General features: G+C 36.3%; 1 protein-coding gene across 4 annotated transcripts in view; it reads left to right on the forward strand.

Moving 5' to 3' along the window:
* Window positions 1-614: 614 nt before the first annotated feature.
* The window catches only part of palld (palladin, cytoskeletal associated protein), a 107,879-nt gene continuing 87,158 nt past the window's right edge, over window positions 615-21,335 (forward strand). For all 4 annotated transcript variants that reach the window (XM_051138300.1, XM_051138302.1, XM_051138303.1 and 1 more), the window contains exons 1-2: window positions 615-841; window positions 3,784-4,698. In XM_051138300.1, the coding sequence (XP_050994257.1) occupies window positions 3,785-4,698 (914 nt within the window). In that variant the 5' untranslated portion in view covers window positions 615-841; window position 3,784. The remainder of the gene's footprint in view (window positions 842-3,783; window positions 4,699-21,335) is intronic.

Raw genomic sequence — 21,335 nt, forward strand, 5'->3', positions numbered from 1 at the left:
GTACTCTGGTAATAGCAGGGTATCTTAATGGGATAACAGTGTATTTAAAGAGTGAGCTATTGATATTAAGGTTAAATTAAGAGTCTTTGGTGAATGACACACATTGGTTCTGAAAGTGTCATGTCTGTGTCCGTAAATGGATTTGTAACTTAAAATGTAAATTCTATACAAGAATAGATTCTACTCAGTAATTTGAATCTACTTTTTGGTTCTAACATAACTAAATTGAGACTCTGCAGGTTCAATATGGATATTACGTTTCTTGGACAAATTTTACTATGTAAGTCATAAGTTCCTTAATAAGAAGTTGGATTGTGAATTAAATGAATTGTGAAAAAGCCAGTTGTACTGTAAGTGCTTATTAGGTGCCCTATAAGTTTGTAAAATTGTCAGCCAGTGCTTTGGTGGCTTGTTTTGAACCAAATGGTCAAGTGTGTGTCTGCAAAATGCATTTACATGCCTTTGTGGATATGAAAATGATGTATGTGCGTCTTTGATGTGGTGTGGGCACATGGATGCTACACACCCCAGAGCGCTCTCTCTCTCACTCACCGTGTCTCTCTCTCTCTCTTGCTGTGTAACCTGAGCTAGGGGCCAAATTTAGCGGTGCTCAGTAAGCGGTCAGGGCCCGAGACAGATGGGACAGCAGGCCACTCTGTAGCCACTCTAACCGGCTCACCTCAGAGCACTCGGCAAAACAAGACAAAGAAAAACAGGACGGAGAAAAGACCCACAACTCCCTGAGAAAAGGACCACATCTTTTCTACTTTTCAGGCATAGAGAACTTCGGAAAAACTGGAACCTTCTGACGGGGACGGATATTTACAAAAACTGTTCTAAGGTAAACAGCTGTTTCTTGTTGTTGTTTATATAATGTCTTTGACTTTTTGCTTTGTGTGTAAGAAGAAGATCCCAAGTTGTTTTCATTTTGCTTATACAATTTTAAATATAAATAAATGATATAATTAGATTCAGAACAGCTTTCAAATAAATATTCATTTGAGATATTTTGTTACAGTTTTACATTCACTAGAATATTTCATTCATTTTCATCCAGCATCAGACTATTTTAGAAATTATTCTGATAAAGTGCATTCAACCGTTTGCGTCAGAGATGGAAAATCAAGCATGTCAGTCTGTCAGTCTTGCCTTTCACAGTTGTTTGGCATGTCATGTTCATATTCCGCTATGTATAATTCATCAATACAGAATAAAGATACCATAATTTCCACATGAATAATGTAGAAGCAGTGTGTGTGTGCGCTTATGTGTAAAAAAAGGACTCTTGGTGGGGAGGTGGTTGCTGCTGTGAAATGCAGCCCTTGAGGATTAAAAATAACAACAGCTGGCCTTCAGGACGCCATGACGGGAGAAAGTCACACTGTCACGTCCCTTCAATTATATACATGCCTGCGCACCTTTACATTCAACACCTGGTCACTTTACATAAGCATTGTGTAAACAAAGTCGGCTATAACAAAAACATGATTAGTGTACAGCACTGTATGACATCCATTAATAGGCCATGAATAATAAATAAACATGCTAACAAACATTTACAGTTGAAATATAGTCATAAAGTTAGCACGGACACATTAATGTGTTTTAGACATGCGCATGGAGTGTTCACACACATCAGCCAGTTTGCAGCTCTGCACGTATTCAGAGCTGAGGTGTGTTTTCTCAGAGACCTGATCTGTTGGTTAAAGGGTTTTGCTATGCTCCAGACACTGTCTCATATTAATGTTTCACCAGTGTGCGGTATGTCAGACCAAACACTTTCTCTGAATTATGGCGTAGAATCCTCTTCACAGGTTGTTGAGGATACTATCTTTCACTGTCAAATTCAAATGTGTTTTTCACAAATTTGTCAAATTCACAAATAGGGTCATGAAGTCATTTATAAATTAAAAAAAAAAAATTGTATAAATTTTTAAACATTCGTTTACATTTATTCATCAACTGTAGCACCTCTACTCGTGAAAGGCAGGATGTTAATACATTTAAGTTCCCTCTTGTTAAGTTTACTTGTTGTGCAACATCCTGCCTATTAAGAGCCCTTTATCTAATAGGGGTTTGGAAGGCAGCATAGATGTATCCTTTAATGTCTACAGTTAAAGTCAAAAGTTTACATACATCTTGCAGAATTTGCTAAATGTTAATTATTTTCCAAAAAAAGAGGGATCATACAAAATGCATGTCATTTTTTTATTTAGTACTAACCTGAATAAGATATTTAACATAAAAAAAACATATAGTCCACAAGAGAAAATGATAGTTGAATTTATAAAAATGACCCTGTTCAAAAGTTTACATACACTTGATTCTTGATACTGTGTTTTTACCTGAATGATCCACAGGTGTGTGTTTTTTTATTTAGTGATAGTTGTTTATGAGTCCTTTGTTTGTCGTAAACAGTTAAACTGCCTGCTGTTCATTGTAAAAATCCTTCAGGTCCCTCAAGTTCTTTGGTTTTTCAGCATTTTTGTGTATTTGAACCCTTCCCAACAATGACTGTATGATTTTGAGATCCATCTTTTCACACTGAGGACAACTGAGAGACTCATATGCAACTATTCCAGAAGGTTCAAACGCTCAGTGATTTGAAGATCAGGGTAAATGTAACATTTTTTGGCTTCTGTGAAACATGTAAATATATTCTGTAGCTTCTAAAGGACAGTACTAAATTAAAAAATATGATATTTAGGTAAAATGAGAAAAATATACACATTATACATAATGCATAATTTTTCCTTCTGAAGCATCAGTGAGCAGTGTGCTCAGTTATCCTCAGTGTGAAAAGACAATGCATTTTGCAGACACAAAATATAGAAAAACTACAGAATTTGTGGGACCTAAAGAATTTTTCTGAAGAACAGTGGACAGTTCTCATGAAAATCTATCACTAAACAAAAAAACACAGCTGTAAATCATTCAAGTAACAACACAGTATTAAGAATCAGGTGTATGTAAACTTTTGAACAGGGTCATTTTTAAAAATTCAGCTACTACTTTCTTTTGTGGACTATATGCAAACGTCTTTTACGTTAAATATTTATTCAGGTCAGTACTAAATAAAAATTAACATGCATTTTGTATGATCCCTCCTATTTTGGTAAAATAATTAACATTTTGCAGATTCTGCAAGCTGTATGTAAACTTTTGACTTTAACTATATATACTATGTGTGTGAAATTAGGCTGTGTATTTATTTATTTATTATTTAGACTCAAATTTGACCAATAAACAAGCATTGTATTCAGGAAATATATTTGCTGAATCTGTTTTCTATCATAAAGCATGGCATTATGGAAACTTAAAGCCCTTCCTAAATTAGGCCTGTTTACATAAAAAAATCTCTATATAAATAAGTAATGTATTTTTTTATTTATTTAAAAGTTATTTTTGAGACTCAAATTTGACCAATAAACAAGCATTGTATTCAGGAAATATATTTGCTGAATCTGTTTTCAATGTTGGGATGTGTGGATGATAGACAAGGGAATAAAAGAGATAAAGTCAGCATGAGTGCTAAATGGCACTCATGCCTTGTTGGGCCTCATGACGAGCCTTTGTTAATGCTGGACAGCTGTGCCAAAGTATGCCAGCCTGAGTCATCATACGACAACTGCCTATGATCAGTCTCTGGTGTGACTGTGTTTATACTAATTTAAGTTCACGAATGTGGGATATATTGCAGAACTATGATTCTGATATTCTATGAAAATAAGAATGTCTGCAATTTTTTTTTTCTCACTGTTCCCAGTGATTTGTGTATTGCAGGATGCAGGACGGGAGCTGGAATGACACACTCCCCCTCTCTCTCCTAATGAAAGAGGCGTGTCCTCCAGGGGGCGTGTCTTTGGAGGGGGATGGGGGGATGCTTTCGGTGCCACCTCTTGATGGTGAGGTTTACTTGGACTCAATGGCTGAGCTAGAAAGTGGTGAAGGGGACTTTCCAGAACTTTCTGCTTTCCTGAGCCAGGACGAGATCAGCCTCAGTCTGGACCTGGCTCGAGAGGCCATGAGTGACGCAGGTGACCCAGATGACCAAGATGAACCCCCCGTTCCCACAGAGCACCTGCCTCTTTACTCAGAAACCAAAGACCCCGCTATCTCAGATTCATCATCTCAGTCAGCTGACGCCACATCAGGTAAAGTCACATCCAGTCAAAGCATGCCGCTCAGCAGGCCTAACACTGCTCCTGAATCACCCGAAAAGTTCGTCTGCCAAAAATCCATCACACCAGTATATAAGCAGGACCGTCCCCGGCTGCTCCACGGAGGTTTGGAGCTCAATGAAAGAGCTGCTTCAGCTACCGAGTTTTGTAGTCGAGCTGCTACCTTCATTGAGGAGCTCTCTTCCATCTTCAAAGGCTCCACACGTGTGGATCAGCAAGGTGATGAAGACTCCTCTTCACCCGACAGTGGCTACTTGTCTCCAAGGAGCCACCGGCTAGCTATGCAGCAGGCTCAGCCACCTTCATCCTCTTCGTCTTCCTCAGAGCCCCAGCAGGAAGGTGTGCACCAGGGCCGGGCTGATGTTCGGTCAGGTGAGCATCAAGGCCGAGGGGTTAGTCTAGATGGACCCATGACTCCTCCACGTTTCACCCAGAAACTAAAGAGCCAGGAGGTAGCAGAAGGAAGCCCTATCCGCCTTGAATGCAGAGTGACTGGAAACCCCCTTCCACTAGTCAGGTAGGATGACCTGGTTTATGCTACTCAGGTACTGCCAGTATACCTTAGCATTGGGTTGTGTTGTTGCCTTAAAGGATTACTCCACTTCCAAAATAAACATTTCCTGATAAGGACAACATTCCAGGATACTTCTCCATATAGTGGACTTGAATGGGGCTTAACGGATTTAAGGTTAAAAATTCAGTTTCAAAGCAGCTTCAAAGGGCTTTACATGATCCCAGCGTAAGAAAGAAACGTCTTATCTAGCGAAACGATTGGTCATTTTCTAAAAAATAAAATACAATTTATATACTTAACTTTTTAACCTCAAATGCTCGTCTTATCTAACTCTCCCATGCACATGCGTACTCTGTGTAATCTGGGTCAATATAGTTAGGTTATGTCGAAAAACTTCAACTTCTTCTCCAACTTCAAAATCGTCCCAGTGTTTACAAAGTGAACGTGCAAAGAAGATCTAATGGCCTTTACAAAAAAAGGTAAAACAGTGATATAGGACGGTTTTGAAATGAGATGGGAGTTTTTAGACGTACCCTAACTGTATTGAACGGGGCTGCACAGAATACGCATGTGCAATGCAGAACTACACAAGATGAGCATTTGTGGTTAAAAAGTGTATAAAAAAATTAATTATTTAAGAAAATGACCAATTGTTTTTTTAGATAAGGCCCTTATTCCTTGGCTGGGATCGTTTAGAACCCTTTGAAGCTGCACTGAAACTAAATTTTTAACCTTCAATCTGTTGAGCACCGATAAAGTCCACTATATGGAGAAAAATCATGGAATATTTTCCTCAAAAAAGCTTAATTTCTTTGCGACTGAATAAAGAATCTTTCATTCTGGAAGTGGATTAATCCTTTAAATGCACATAATAGATTCTGTGAATGAGGATATTGTGGTATATCAGTATTGAGGTTTAGGTGTGGCTTAGTTGTTTACTACTTTACAGCAGCCTTGGATAAGGAAGTGTTTTTGCCATTAATTTTTTTCATAGGCATTTTAAAAGGGATAGTTCACCCAAAATTGAAAATTCTGTGATTAATTACTCAACATGTCGTTACAAACCCGTAAGACCTTCGTTCATCTTTGGAACACAAATTAAGATATTTTTGATGAAATCAAAGGTTGAACCATTGATGTCACATGGACTATTTTAACAACGTCCTTACTACCTTTCTGGGGCTTGAATGTGTCAGTTGTTGCTGTCTATGCAGGGTGAGAAAGCTCTCAGATTTCATCAAAAATATCTTCATTTGTGTTCTGAAGATAAACTAAGGTCTTACGGGTTTGGAACGACATCAGTGGTTTGAAGCAAAAAAGTATATGAAAATCAGTGTCTACCAGAACATAGCATTCGCAGCAATCAGTGGATCATATTTCTGGAGGAGAGACTAGTGAATCAGGGTATAAGGGGGCAATTTCGGATGTCTATATCATTTGCAGTGATTCATGAGAGCGAGTGGGCACTAAAGTGTTCATCTGGTGCAGTTTACTTGCTTTGATTGTTGCAGAATTTCTTGTGTGGTAATTGTGTATAATTTACTTTATGTAAGTTTTTTTTTAAATAACGTTAACATGACTAAATTTTGTCATATGAGGAGAACTTTTGGTCAACTTCTTGCCCTTGGTTTAAATATCAAGCCTGCCTAATGGAGTAACTATCTGTTCCTGTCATATATTGATTGCTATTAGAATAAACTGTGTTGTTTACTGTGTGAATGAGATCTTACAGTGAGCAAGACATGATGCCACTTGTGCTTGGTGATTGAGAAAATTGATATTTTTTCTTGCCAGCACTGGAAAGTTAACAAACAAACAGATGCTATTTTTAGTGATACCATTGCAGTCTTGCTGGTGCGGCGCCAAACTCAGTGAGTCCTCAGTACTGTGTAACCTCAGAATGATTCCTGCAAATATTTCAGAGGAACACAAACACAAAGGGAGTGTGTGAATTATTCAGTGTCTTTCAGGAGAGTTGAATTTTAAATAGACATTCTGTTCTTGTGCAATACAAATCTTTATATGTTTGTGCTATATAAAACTAAAATGACAATGACAATACTTATATTTTGTAGATTTACCATAACAATACACGTAAGACTTCCTTTGGGGGGTTCCATTGGTAATCAGTGGGATCAGAGCCCTTCCAAACACCCCATCATTCAGACACTGAACATAACCTTATCAATGGCTCTGCTTTCTATAAATAAAGCTCACTAGGCAACTTACCATTTGTTGATGGTCTAAACAACAAGATCAGATCTACCATATGTTCTCCGTTTGGACATTGCAATATTAAAATTCATTATTGTTTACCTATGCTTCTAGCGCACACATTATTGAGATGGTTGCTTTGCGCAGAGATCAAGAGAGATCATCTGAGAGAGCATGTTATGCGTGTACAGATGTTTCAGAGATATTCTTAATGGTGAACTGCTACTATACTTGAGTGGGATCTTCCACATTGTGTGTGGGCATAGTGGTGGAAATTAGTGTAGAAAACAGATCACAGAATGTCTGTGTGGTCCCATTACCCACCTTAAGGATCATGTTGGTACAGCTGCTGTTTGAGTGTGGGTGTTTACTTGCATTTAGTAGATGTTTTTGTTCCAGTAACTGCTGATGTCTTAGAGCTCAGTGTGTTTTGCAATGAAGTGATGAGGTCTGTGAACTCTTTTGTTAATCTGCTAGCCCTATCCCTCTCATTAAAATTAAAAGTGCAACTCAACACCTTCCCTTAGTGGTTTAAAAGTTCAATTTCATTAGATCTGATCTCACTCCGTTGATAACTCTGGTGAAATATTCGTAGAACAACCAGTCAGATGGTTTCATTAATGTGTGCCTATTGTTGTTTCTTCTTGCAAGTAAGTCTGTTGTTATTGTTTCCACTGTCCATAATCCTAGTGGATATTCAACAGTGGAAATAAACAGATACTGACACAAGCCTTGGGGAGGTGAGCAGTGGCTGACCCAGCTTTTTAAATAGAATCTCAACATTAAAAACACCTCAGATTCTCACTCTTAAAATTTGAAATCTGAAATGGACAAGAAAGTGGGATGGAATAGAAACCAAGATCTTTTTTGCTTTTAATGCTAGTGTAAATATAGCAGTTATAATGAGGATTATGTGTACTCATCTAACAGGGGATGTTCTCATAACTTTGGCTAATGTTCAAGGGCAAGGCTGTCTCAAAGTTATGAACAAACATTCTTCCTGTATTGTTAACAGAATGTCCATTCAATGTTATTTGTTATTTATTAATGTTCTCAAAAGGTTAGAACATATGAATTTATACATTGTTGATAGGAACTTTCATTCTGAAGCATCTTACTTGGACATTTGTCTAACATTTTTTAAAAAATATTTTACTACTTGCTTCAGAATGTTGAGAAAACATTCAAAAGTAATGTCCCTATAAAGTTTGCAATGATAAGATGCAATGTTAATGTTTGAATAACCCAAAAAAAAAGTGTACAAATATTTTTAATATTTTAAAACTGGATGTTTTGATGTTAAGAGGACAATCAGGAATAGTGTTTTCACGTTAGCAGAATGTTTTTAGAACAGTTTTCTTAGTTGTGTATGTATATATGTGTGGGAAGGATGGAATACTGTATAGAGACCCCAGATGAATAGATTTTTTTTTTTGTTTTTTTTTGGTTGTAATTGTTGCATTAGTAACAGTTGGGATATTTTTGAGGAATTAAGCCTGTGTTTACTACAATGGCATTTCATATTGATTGATTACACAGTAAGACTTTGAGTTTCTTGCCTCTTTTAGATATAGATTGACTTAAAGCATTATACTGGTCCAGTGCTCTAGACAATAAAATTTTTTTCGAACAATAACAACACCATAAATAATTTTTTAAAACAATAACTGCTGTATAATTAATTAATTATCTTATTTATTTAAGTAAGTGCTGAGTATTAATTAACAACATGTACTTATTATAGGGTTAGGGTTTGGTTTAGGGTTGGTTGCTTGTAATTATGTATAATTAGCTCAAGTCAAGTCACCTTTATTTATATAGCGCTTACACAATACAGATTGTGTCAAAACAGCTTTACAGTGTTAAAAAGGGCAACTGTTACTATTATAGTAAGGACACTACCAGTCAAAAGTTTTTGAACAGTAAGATTTTTAAGTGTCGTCTGCTCACCAAGCCTGCATTTATTTGATCCAAAGTACAGCAAAAACAGGTAAATTTTGAAATGTATTTTTACTATTTAAAATAACTGTTTTCTATTCAAATATATATTTAAATAGTAATTTATTTCTGTGATTTAAAAGCTGTTTTTAAAATCAATTTTTTCTTTCAGATAAATGCTGATCTTTGGATCCTGGTGATCTTCAGATCTACATTTTAAAATATATTCAAATAGAAAGCAGTTATTTTAAATGGTAAAAATATTTCACAATATTACTGCTTTTGCTGTATTTTGGATCAAGTAAATGCAGGGTTGGTGAGCAGAAGAGACTTCTTTAAAAACATTAAAAATCTTACTGTTCAAAAACTTTTGACTGTTAGTTTACATGTAACTTACAGAAATGACACAGTAAGATAAAGTGTTATTAATTTATTTACTTATTTATACATTCATTTATTCATTTATTAAGTTAGTTGGTCCTGTATGTTTGGTTATACATTGTTTGATTTTATACTTGTATACTTTTATACTTCTTATAAGACAAAAGATTAATTGTTCCTATTCTATTTGAATTGTTTTAATACTTTGTCATAGATTACCAATCACACATCTGTTTTAGATAAATATTTGTGTGTATCATCATCAAGGCTTTGGACATAAATTCCCGAAGCTGACCTAAAATTATTATTATTCTTATTTTTTGCTCATCCTCATGTCGTTCCAAATCTGTAATAGCCTACTTTAATTCTTCTGTGGAACACAAAAGATTGAGCAAACTGAATTTTTTGGATGATATATCAATGAACTTATGTATGTATGTATGTAAAGTAAATTATGGATGTAAATTATGTATCAATGAAATTGTTTGCCAACAAACATGAAAAAACTGACAACAAATTTGCATATGACATTGCAAACACATGACTAATGACACAAACTGCTTTACATCTTCAGCTGAGCCACAGCTTAGTCACTGAGACTCAGCATAAAAAATTAATAGTTGAGACTTCAAAAACAATCTTCATCAGGCATTTCTTTTTCAAAAAAATTCAGATTTTCAGTTAATAACATAATAAGACACACACAGATGCTTAATGTCAAATTAAGACCCCAATACCTGACCGATAACAATCAACAAATGTAAAGCATGTGATATATTAAATGTTAATTAGACAAGATTATGAGTTGATGACATGTGGCATGAAACTGGTTTTAGTTTTGCTGAAGTCAACAGCATAGATTTATCCCGCTCTAACCGGAATAAACCAGCCTGGACCAGCATGAAAAGTCAGTCAGTTTAGCCTGCTCTTACCAGTTGTTATTACAGAAATAATGTAGATGGAATGAGGAAAAAAGTATTGCAATAATTTAACCCAGTAGAAAGCAGGGTCAAATTTTCAAGTTGAAAATTTTGATGTTTATAGCCTAGCTTCAGATGTTTAATGTTCTGTTAGTCTGAGTGCATAAACACAGAGCTCTGTGGTCTGATCTGTACAACACACACTGTTTTCCACCCCAGCAACAGGAGGTTAGACACTGAGCTAGAGGGGGACAAGAGTAAACGGGGATTTCTGCCCACGTGGGGTTGCATAATGAAAGGGGACGGAGACACACTTGGACTCCACGGACGTGGTGGTTGCACACTGGAAATGCAAAGCCCCATCCTTCTCCCTCTGCCACTGCAACCGGGCCTCATCCTGTCAATATAAATAGGCCTCTGGTCGGCATGGAGGAGCCAGGCTCTGGAATGCTATCCATGCCATGACTTGACACTTTCCATATGGCTTTACTTTCTCCACCTTTCTACACCTTCTTAGGGAATATGTAGGTGTTGGAAAGAGAGAGAGAGAGAGCAAATAGAATAGCTCCACATGGAAATATAGCATGTGACCTGCCATTTATCTAAGATTGACTGACGGCGTGATTTTCGGCCTCTAGGTGGGAGTGTTGCTTCTCAGGTTCGAGTCAGATTGGGCAACACCAGATATAGTTTAGTAATTTGCACCTCATAGCAGACACTACAGAGACCCTTGGTATAAATACTACTATAGTGATTACATACAGGTGTTACATTACCGAGGGTTCTATTTATTGAGACATGCTTTTCATAGTTGGAATGGACAGGCCAAAGGTAAAGAGAGCAGCTTGAGGTTTCTGGAAACATGAGGGAGACTTAAAGGGACAGTTCACTCAAAAAATGAAAAAGTGAAAGCTCTTGTATTTCATCAAAAATATCTTAATTGGTGTTACGAAGAAGAACGAAGGTCTTACAGGTTTGGAAAGACATAAGTTTGAGTAATTAATGACAGAATAAATATTTTAGGGTTGTTCTATACTGAATATCATTACTGGGCAACAAAATCAGAATACTTATTAAAACATGCTTTGTTGTACTTGAGGAGTTAAAGGGGACACAATAAAGTTAGGATAGTCTTTTTGTCAGGTCAATCTCCATGATCTCACAATGCCGTTACTTTTAAACTTATTGTGTAAAAATGGAAATTGTGACAGAGTAAATAGAATGTGCCTCTAGTTTCCATCTCAAACTGTAGACAGTGGTTTAATATATACATTTCAGTGTGTCTTTTGCAGCTCATGTCTGAATCATATACATGCATATTCTTGCCCATCATTTGATTTGCTGCTTGAAGGGCAAATGGCAATGAATCGTACTGAATGGATATTCAGTCTATATAACATGAGCACAAACTTCACACAGAGCACAGTGTATTAATGTATTATATTACTTTAATAATTACATATAGTGTTTTCTGGTTGACACTGACATCAAATGTGAATTTTATGTGCATAATTGATTTATTTTTGTAGCTCCCTATCATTTTCACACAGTCATGGGTGTGAAGACTTTCTCACGCACACTTTTGAAATTAAGTCGTGTGTGACAAAACAGCGCCAGCTTTCTTTTGCATTTACTGAACCTGTACATGACATCATCAGCATGTCTCAAGCCCCAGTCTGAATATATCAGAGTTGACTGACAACTTATTGCATCAGTGAGCTGATGCATCTAACTTTAAGTCCTGTGCATAAAAAAAAACTTTTGATGTAAAACATAAAGCTGTTTTTGTGGCAGTAAGGATAAACAATGAAATTATAATATAGACCTATAGGAATTAAAATTCTGTCATTAATTACTCACCCTCAGGTCGTTGCAAACCCATAAGACCTTCGTTCATCTTAGGAAACAAATTGAGATATTTTTAATGAAATCCAAGAGCTTTCTGACCCTGCATAGACATTAACGGCACCTCGTTCAAGGCCCAGAAAGGTAGAAAGGATATTGTTAAAATCGTCCATGTGACATCAATGACAGGGTTGCCAGGTTTTCACAACAAAACCTGCCTATTTGCTACTTAAAACTAGCCCAATTACATTTCGGAAGGGGTAAAATACATGTTTTTTGGTGGGGTTCCCCAGGCAAAATTCATGTGGCAGGGGCTAAATATTAGGGGTGGGAATCTTTTGGTACCTCACGATTCGATTCAAATCAATTCTTGGGGTCACGATCTTGGGGTAAAAATCGATTTTTAGATTTTTAATCATGATTCACAATTTTTAATAAAAATTTTGTGCACACTGGGCATCAACCAGTCTATAGTATGGGTTGTCGTGACTCAAGAAATCAGTGTTTTTTGTATTAACTATTAACTTCCTAATAAATCTAAAATACTTTACTCTTCCCACTAGGGATGTATCTGAATGCGATCACACCATGATCAGGCAAGAAATAACATGTACTACGAAACCCCTAAAACTGAGATGGGAGGAAAAATATATATCATTGAGTAATTTTACTGTATACAAATCAGGGAGCTGTTATTAATATGTGGGCTTTTGAATGCACGCTTGTGTTTTACTTTCACTTTCGAGATTTGCAATCACATGGAGTGACAGTAGGCCTACTTACCACATATTGTACAAGATTAGATGTTTGTCAGTGGTGCTCGGGATCTGCAAATCATTCACCATCGTCCTATCAGTCATCTCTCCTTACTCTCTTTATGTGGTAAGTGAAATATATATTATGTACTCTAACAGGCTACCACTAGCGCGGCTAACCATGTCCCTTTAGTGGCTCTGTAGAATGTGTTGTTCATTTTCCGTCCCTTTCCAAATACTTCCCATAATAACAAAATATCAATAATTAATATAATATTTTTCCAAACACTTGCCCTCACTGAAAATGGGGCAGGATGTATTGTTTTTCCTCCTCCATTGTTGTTGCTGTTTTGTTCCGACATCATTCTATTCTTATTATAAATTATTATCTGAATCGCGATTCAGTCTGTGAATTCATTTCCCCCCCCAGCCCTACTAAGTATCACATTGGGGTTGCTTCAACCCGTGGACATGAAAAACAACCCACAGCAAGAGCAATAAGTAGTCCAAATCCACACAAACACGCATGCGTGGTACTGTCGTTACTTTGTGCACAAAAAGTAGTTCAAGTTCTTGTAGCTTCATAAAATTACGGTTGAACCACTGATGACTATTTGAACAATTTCCTTTCCTTTCTACCTTTTCTGGGCCTTGAACATGGTAGTTGCATTGCTGTGTGTGCAGGGTCAGAAAGTGCTCAGATTTCATTAAACGTATCTTAAGGTGTTCCGGAGATGAACGAAGGTCTTACGGGTTTGGAACGAGATGAGGGTGAGTAATTAATGACAGAATATTCATTCTTCATTAACCTATCCCTTTAAGGCTGATGGAATCAGTTTTCACAGGAAGTTAGTATGGCAGACTGCTTGCTTGACTTGTCTTCTAGTGATCCGTCCTAACCAGGACAGTGACTGGGTGACATCATTTCTGGTAGAGAGGAGTGTATCTTCCTAGTTCACATTCTTTCATTTAATCCATGAGCCCCAATCATTTGCAGGTGTGGGGAGGCAAGGTGTTAGATAAACATTGGCTTTAGCTGAGAGGCAAATAGTGCCCAGGCTTATAGAGGTGCCTCTATAGATTTATGCATCCAAGGAATGAAGCCCAGAGAGTTCTCAGAGTAAAGCATATGTGTTTGTTTATGTATGTGTGCAGGTGAGAATCCGCACGTGTCTTGAAGCCTTTATCTTTGCACATAGACATTTAGGTGATTCCTTTGTTTGTTGTGTGTATGTGTGTGTGTTTCCTCCACAGAATTTCACATCTGTTCCTCAGTATTGTCTTTAGGGCAGTACAGTCATTTGAGATGTTACACAATCGCTTTGGTATTTATCATCTTATTAAGACTTATTCCTTCTTCATTTTCATCTCATTTTTCATTTACCCATTTGATTATTAGAATAGTTGATCACAGCGTCCGCCTGGGAAGATTACTCTTCTTGGGTGGACATTTAAGCTGTGTAAATATGATACCATTTTTTATAAATATCTTGGTGGTGGAAAAGGTTAAATTCACACAACACAGCCTTTTGACTAAATTATAGAAAAACTACTCTAAATGATGTTTAGTGTACCCTATGTAGTCTGGGCTGTTTTGGGATGAACATACTAACATTTTAATTGTCTAGTTTACTGGAAAGTATTTATAGAGGTCAATGTAACTGTGCTTTAGGCCTCTCAGTATGCCTTTTAAGAATTGACAGTAGGTCAGTGTGGTGTAGGAATATTCTACAATCATGAAACTTTAGAGAGTTACAGTGGATAGTTCTGGGATAAATAGATCTAAATTCCAGCGTTCTAGCTTGCTGGGAACATTAAGAATGTCAAAGATTTGTACATATGTAATTGTAATAGGTGAAGTAATAGGAAGTCCAAAGATGCAGTTTTAGGAAAGTTTCTAAAAGTTTTCTAAAAATTGTCACTCAGAAATGTGCATGAACCAAATGACTTTTGACAGCTTCCTAAAACACGCTGTGTGACCCTAGACCACAAAACCAGTCTTAAGTAGCACGGGTGTATTTGTACCAATAGCCAACAAATGGGTCAAAATTATAAAAAAAATTTTATGCCAAAATTTAATAAGTAAATTATTAAAGTAAAGATCATGTTCCATGAAGATATTTTGTAAATTTCCTTCCGTAAATATATCAAAATTTAATTTTTGATTAGTAATATGCATTGCTAAGAACTTGGACAACTTTAAAGGCAATTTTATCAATATTTTGATCTTTTTGCACCCTCAGATTTTAGATTTTTAAATAGTTTCATGTCATCGAAGATGTTCATGTCTTTCTTTCTTCAGTCAAAGAGAAATTAAGATTTTTGAGGAAAACATTCCTGGATTTTTCTCCATATAGTGGACTTCAATGGGAGCCAACAGGTTGAAGATCCAAATTGCAGTTTCAGTGCAACTTTAAAAGGCTTTACATGATCCCAGCAGAGGAATAAGGGTCTTATCTAGTGAAATGATTGATTTCTAAAATGTTTTAAATTTATATACTTTTTAACCACAAATGCTTGTCCTGCATTAGCACATTCAGACATTGCATAATCATGTTGGGAAAAGTCAAATGCAGTTACTTCTTCATCTGTGTACTTCGGTTCAAAAAGGTAGGAAAGGGTGAAAAACTTAATCTGAGTTTCTTCAAAAAAATTGTCTGACATTGTTTTTTTTGTTTGTTTGTTTGTTTGTTTTTTTTGGTCGAGGTATAGTGCAAAATGAGCATTTGTGGTTAAAAAGTCTATAAATTTGTATTTTTTTTTTTAGAAAATGACCAATCGTTTTACTAGGTAAGACCCTATTCCTTGCCTGGGTTCGTGTAGAGCCTTTTGAAGCTGCGCTGAAATTGCAATTTGGACCTTCAACCCACTGATCCCCAAGTCCACTATATGAAGAAAAATCCTGGAATGTTTTTTTCAAAAACCTTCATTTCTTTTCGACTGAAGAAAGAAAGACATGAACATCTTGGATGACATGGGGGTGAGTAAATTATCAGGAAATTTTTATTCTGAAAGTGAACTACTCTTTAAAGTTCGCACTTATTGTCAGTGGTGTGCATGCCTTCATTTATCATTCCTGTTATCTAAACTGTTGTAACCTTTTGTAATGGATCATAAATGTTGCCAGGCACATCTTTATGTATCACAGGATGTCAACACTCAGACTAAATGTTATCAGCCAAGATGGCGTGCATAACTGTCATGACTGCATGTTTATCTGATGTTCGCAAAAGTTTGTGAGCATGTTTACACTCCACACTAAGTTTGTACCTTGATTTTTTAAAGAGCATTATTGCAGGAAATTGTTGTGGAAAGGGAAAACAAATACAGCGTATAACAAACACCATGCGCATATACACACAGTCACACACAGCAGGAAGACAAGGTTCTCATTATAATAAAACTAATTGGAAACAAAGTGATGTGGAAGTTATGTTCACCCATGGGAGCAGCTTCACAGTGAGTGTGTGTGAGCATGTGTGTGTATTCATTACTTCTCCGGTTAATGGCTCTTTCACATTTTATCACTTGTTTCCCCTGGGCATGTTCTTTGATGAGGTTGCCAGATCTTAGCAGGAGATCCTCCCTCGTACTTCTAAAAATGCCCCTTGCAGTCGCTCTCAATAACAAGCTTGAGTTTCCAAGCCAGCATTTCCCCCTTCACCCCATCCTCAAGAGAAAGACTGTAAATGAATATGAAAGCTCGACATCTAAAATTTTAATCAGAAACAACATTTCATCTGGTGATTGTTCTAGTTTTTTCCTAATACCTCAATGTTGTTCTGTTTTCTTTAGCTCATTCTTATAACATTTATATGAGACGTTGTGGCACTTTTTGCTGTTATATGCTTTTAACAGTAGAAATGTATTTATTTATATTTGCTTTCAGCAAAAGTGAATCAATCCTTTGTTATAAAAATTTTTTTTAATGGTTTTGAAATAAGCCACTTATGCTTACCAAGGCTGCATTTATGTGGTCAAAATACAGTAAAAGTAATATTTTAAAATAATATTACAGTTTAAAAGAACTGTTTTTTTGTTTTAATATATTTTAAGTAATTTATTTAAGTGATGGCAAAGCTGAATTTTCAGCAGCCGTTAATCCTGTCTTCATGATCCTTCAGAAATCATTCTAATATGCTGATTTGGTGCTCAAACATTTCTTATTATTATCAGTGTTGAAACCAGTCGTACTGTTTAATATTTTTGTGGAAACCATGTTACATTATTTTCAGGATTCTTTGATGAATATAACGTTCAAATGAGCAGCATTTATTTGAAATCAAAATCTTTTGTAACATCTTTACTATCACTTTTGATCAATTTAATTCATCCTTGCTGAACAAAAGTATTAATTTCTTAAAATAAAATCTCACTGATCCCAGACTTTGTGAACTGTGTTTGAAGAGCCCTTTGAAGACCTTGTTTCTTCAAACGGTAACGAGACAGAACAGCATAGCAATGCATTATTGATATGTTTGTTTGTACGAAATGTCCAGGCCTAATTGGCCACAGTTGGAAAATTCCTCAAAAGGAATCAGAACATACCTGAGGTGAAGAATCACTGATGCATGTTCTGTTACACAGAGCGAGAGACATAAGCAGAAACAAGAGGGAAGGAGAGGGAAGGAAAGAGAGTGAATAAGGATGTTTTTCCCCTGTGCCAACATTCTTGGAATGAACCACAAGAGGACTTGTCATGCAAATAGAGCATTTTCCGACTAGAGCTGGAATTTAAGAGGGGCCGAGAAAGAGCAAAGGGAGGAGAGACATGGAGAAACGTGGATATGTAAGGAAGAATATTGCTTGGGGAAGAAGGTTGAGAGTGAGGAATTCTTGCTTGGAAACATTTTGGTTGGCAGCTAGAAGAACCACAAGTGTGTCAGTGTGCTACACTGAACAAACATGCAGGCTTTGCTTTGGCGTTAACAGACCAACCATGTTAAAATACTAAAAGACACACTCATCATTGCTAAATGGTGTGAGGTCATAAAGACACCAATGAAGAGTGATTATTGTTTATAATGTTACAAAATATATGTATTTCAAACACAGTACTCAATTCATCATAGAAACCTGAAAAAATGAATCAGTTTCCACAAAAATATTAAAGAGCAAAGCTATTTTCATCACTGATAATAACAATTCTAACATATTAGAATGATTTTTGAAGGATCATGTGACACTGAAGACTGAAGTAATGACTGCTGAAAATTCTGTTTTTACTATATTTTTGTTTAAAAAGTTAACCTATTATGCCTCTTTTTACAAGATGTAAAATAAGTCTCTGATGTCCCCAGAGTACATTTAGCTAAAAATACCTAACAGATCATTTTATATAGCTTGTTAGGGCTGACCTCTAATAGTTGACTAACCATTAGTCGACGAAATGAGGCTTGGGCGACCAAAATTGTATTAGTCGCTTAGTCACAGAAAAATAAAATTCCACAGGAAGTGGCGAAGTCATGCAGTCTGTGACGGACAGATCTTTAACGGCTGGTCTGTGTGGTAATATAGTACATCGGGCAGGATATCCAAATGCTCACGTATCATTCATCGACCTTAAATATGGCTTTTCATCTGAAATATGTAGTAGTACCAAATTTACATGGGAGCTCTATCTAATATTAAACTAAACAGTTTTGCACTGTTCAAGTGTCTGAACGTTCCATCGTTTTTGGGCATACAGATAAAAGTAATACATCTTTTGAATCTGTAAACACTCTATGTTTATTTGTGTTGTGGCAAAATAAAACCAGACTCTCACCAAAGTAAGAGACAAACTCAGTCATATGTCTTTTATAAGTTTATTCTTTGCAAAGAAGGTCAGACAGTCATACAGAAACACAAGTTGCTGCAGAGTGCGACCAAGAAGGGAGGGCTCACTCCAACTTATATCTCTTCCCCAGCCTTCAAGGTTACATCTCCTAACCGGGAACTTTCCACACGTAAGACTCAGATAAATACATTCTGCTGCGTCATACTCCCAAGAATCAAATCTTTGTATTTAGATACCCTTCTCTTACGTCATCCTCACAGCAGGTTTAAATAAAGCAGACTATTACAAAATATTCCATAAGTACATAAGATAAGTCAAATTAATTTTTCTTCGACAGTGTACACTCACAATAACAACGAAACGTTACACTTTTGTAAAATAATTAAAGCAAACAGCATACAAAACTTCAAAACTCTGTGTATACTTGCCTTACAGACATGAAAAATATATCTATAGAGAGTGAAATGTCTACTTTTAAATGAACCATTTCAAATAGAAAACAAATATTCTCAGATTATGTAATCCAGATGAAACATGCATACAGGCGCATCCTCTACTGCAGAGATGACGAGTCAGTGTCGCCGACTTCATCTCTTGAACCGAAAACAAAGAAAGCACTAGTTTATCAATAAATTATTAAAATGTTAATGCAGTATACTTGCTGTTTTTTCTCGACACATTCATAATTATTATATCTGCCGCTGCGCTGTGACAAACTTTTTTTTGCGTGCACTCGAGCGCTTATTAGGCTATGTAAGCAATAAAAGGCTCATTATTATGATTTATATGGTTTATTAATAAATGTTCGACTAATAGTCGACTAATACTTAAAATTAATGACTACTAGTTGACCACAAAAATCTTTATTCGAGAGCAGTCTTATTAAATTGCCACTTTTAGGGCCAAAACGTGCCATTTTTGTTTGTCCCTTTAAATGCAAATGAGCTAGAGCTCCCGGCCCCCTTTTCAGAAGAGGGCGGAGCTTTAAGAGGTCATGCTCCGGCATATTGGAAACAACAAACCAGGACAGTCTTGCACACTACAAAATATCAGAAACTTTTAGACAATGCACCCAATTTTTAAAAGTCAGTCATATGATTGTACTGTGCATAATAAATGTGCATTTATGAATTACACAGACGGGGAGCATGGCGCAATAAAAATAATGACATCGCTGGTTTTATGGTGCCATCGCGTGCTATCACAAACTTTATAAGTCCCACTTGCATGGCAAATTCAAGCGGATGACTTCACATTGATTTCACATGCAGTTTTTAACTACCACATTCCTATTTACGATCATTCAGGTAGCACGTGAAGGCAGCATCAGTGAAAACAGCCAGGGACAATAGCAGTTTTAGCAACATTAGTCTTACAGAGTGCCAAGAAGTGCTTTCAGAAAGGCAATTTAAAAAAACAAATGAGCGATACTTATTAGTCTATGGAGACTCCTATGTTTGTTGGTGCATCCCAAAACACAACACTTGTTATGCCTCTTTGGCGCCGACATTGTATCTCCAGCAGCTACAGCAAGAAAACAGTAATGGCGGACTTCTGCTTTTCACTCAGAGCTGTCTATGCTAATAGGACAGAGATCATCACAAATGGGCGGGACTTTTTCTACGATGATGTCATTGTAGGGAGAAATCTGAAATTGAGTGTTCAGACTGTTTATTGACTGTTTGTTTTATTGGGATTCTAAAAAAATTGGTGGGTCGATTTTTACTATTGTAGGCTGGAAGTTTTCACATACTGTGGCTACACAACTGTGTTCGAAATCTGTTAAAACTAATTTTTGCATAATAGGTCCCCTTTAAAAAAATTCTGACGTGATAAGAGACTTCTTTCAAAAGCACTGAGAGAGCCCCCACACTTTTGAACAGCAGTGTGTATTTATGAACAATTGAAAAGTAATTATTCAGCTTTAAAAGTATCACAACGTCACTGATCTGTGGGAAAAGCTCTCTGTCAGGTTTCATACCTGCTCTTGTTTGGTTCGTGGTAGCTTGTAATTATGATGTCATCTCATAAACGTGAGTCTAAAACGGCAGTGGGTGACTCAAGTGTATTTGTGATACATTTGAAACATATGGATCAGAGATGAGCCAGTGATGAAAAATACTGACCTTTTTAGCCTTTTAGTACTGACCTCTGACCCTGTATGTGTTGTGTATTTGTCATGCATGTTTATGCGTGTTCATCATGAGCTCCTGGCTTTGAACGAGGAGTCTCAGCACGTCTCCGTAACAGAAATGCTGACATGAATTTTGGCCTAAATCCCAAGTGATTATGACTTTGTCATAACCCTGTGATGTACTTGGTGTCATTTGCCACATTACAGATTTTTGCCATAGACTAACATCTATATTTGTGCTGAAGATGCACATTTCCTCCATACAGTTACAAAAATGGTTTGTGTCAAATTCTTAGAAGTATATATTTGCGTTGTTGGCTTTATACTGTATGAGTTTGAAAAACTACTATTGTTTTCAAAAAAACAATAGTTTCAGGTAAATTTTCTGTTAGTTTAAGTGTCATATTGACCGTATTTAGCATCTCCAGAGATCTTTTTTCTCTCTTATATAATTTCTTCTTGTATGTTTTTTCCCTGCATGTTTATTTTTACATAAACTTGCTTTGTTGATATGCTTTGTATACATGTTTACAAGGTTTTCAACTGGTGCAGCCCCAAGCAATCATACATTTTAAACAAATCTTAAGCTGTCTTTTGTGTATGATCATCTTTAGCCTGCCATTTTACCACATTCTGCACGCAAAGGCCAGCGGGTATAGACTGAAGTTCAGAGC

Source organism: Labeo rohita, chromosome 20 (assembly GCF_022985175.1).
Source record: "Labeo rohita strain BAU-BD-2019 chromosome 20, IGBB_LRoh.1.0, whole genome shotgun sequence".
Classification (NCBI taxonomy): Eukaryota; Metazoa; Chordata; class Actinopteri; order Cypriniformes; family Cyprinidae; genus Labeo; species Labeo rohita.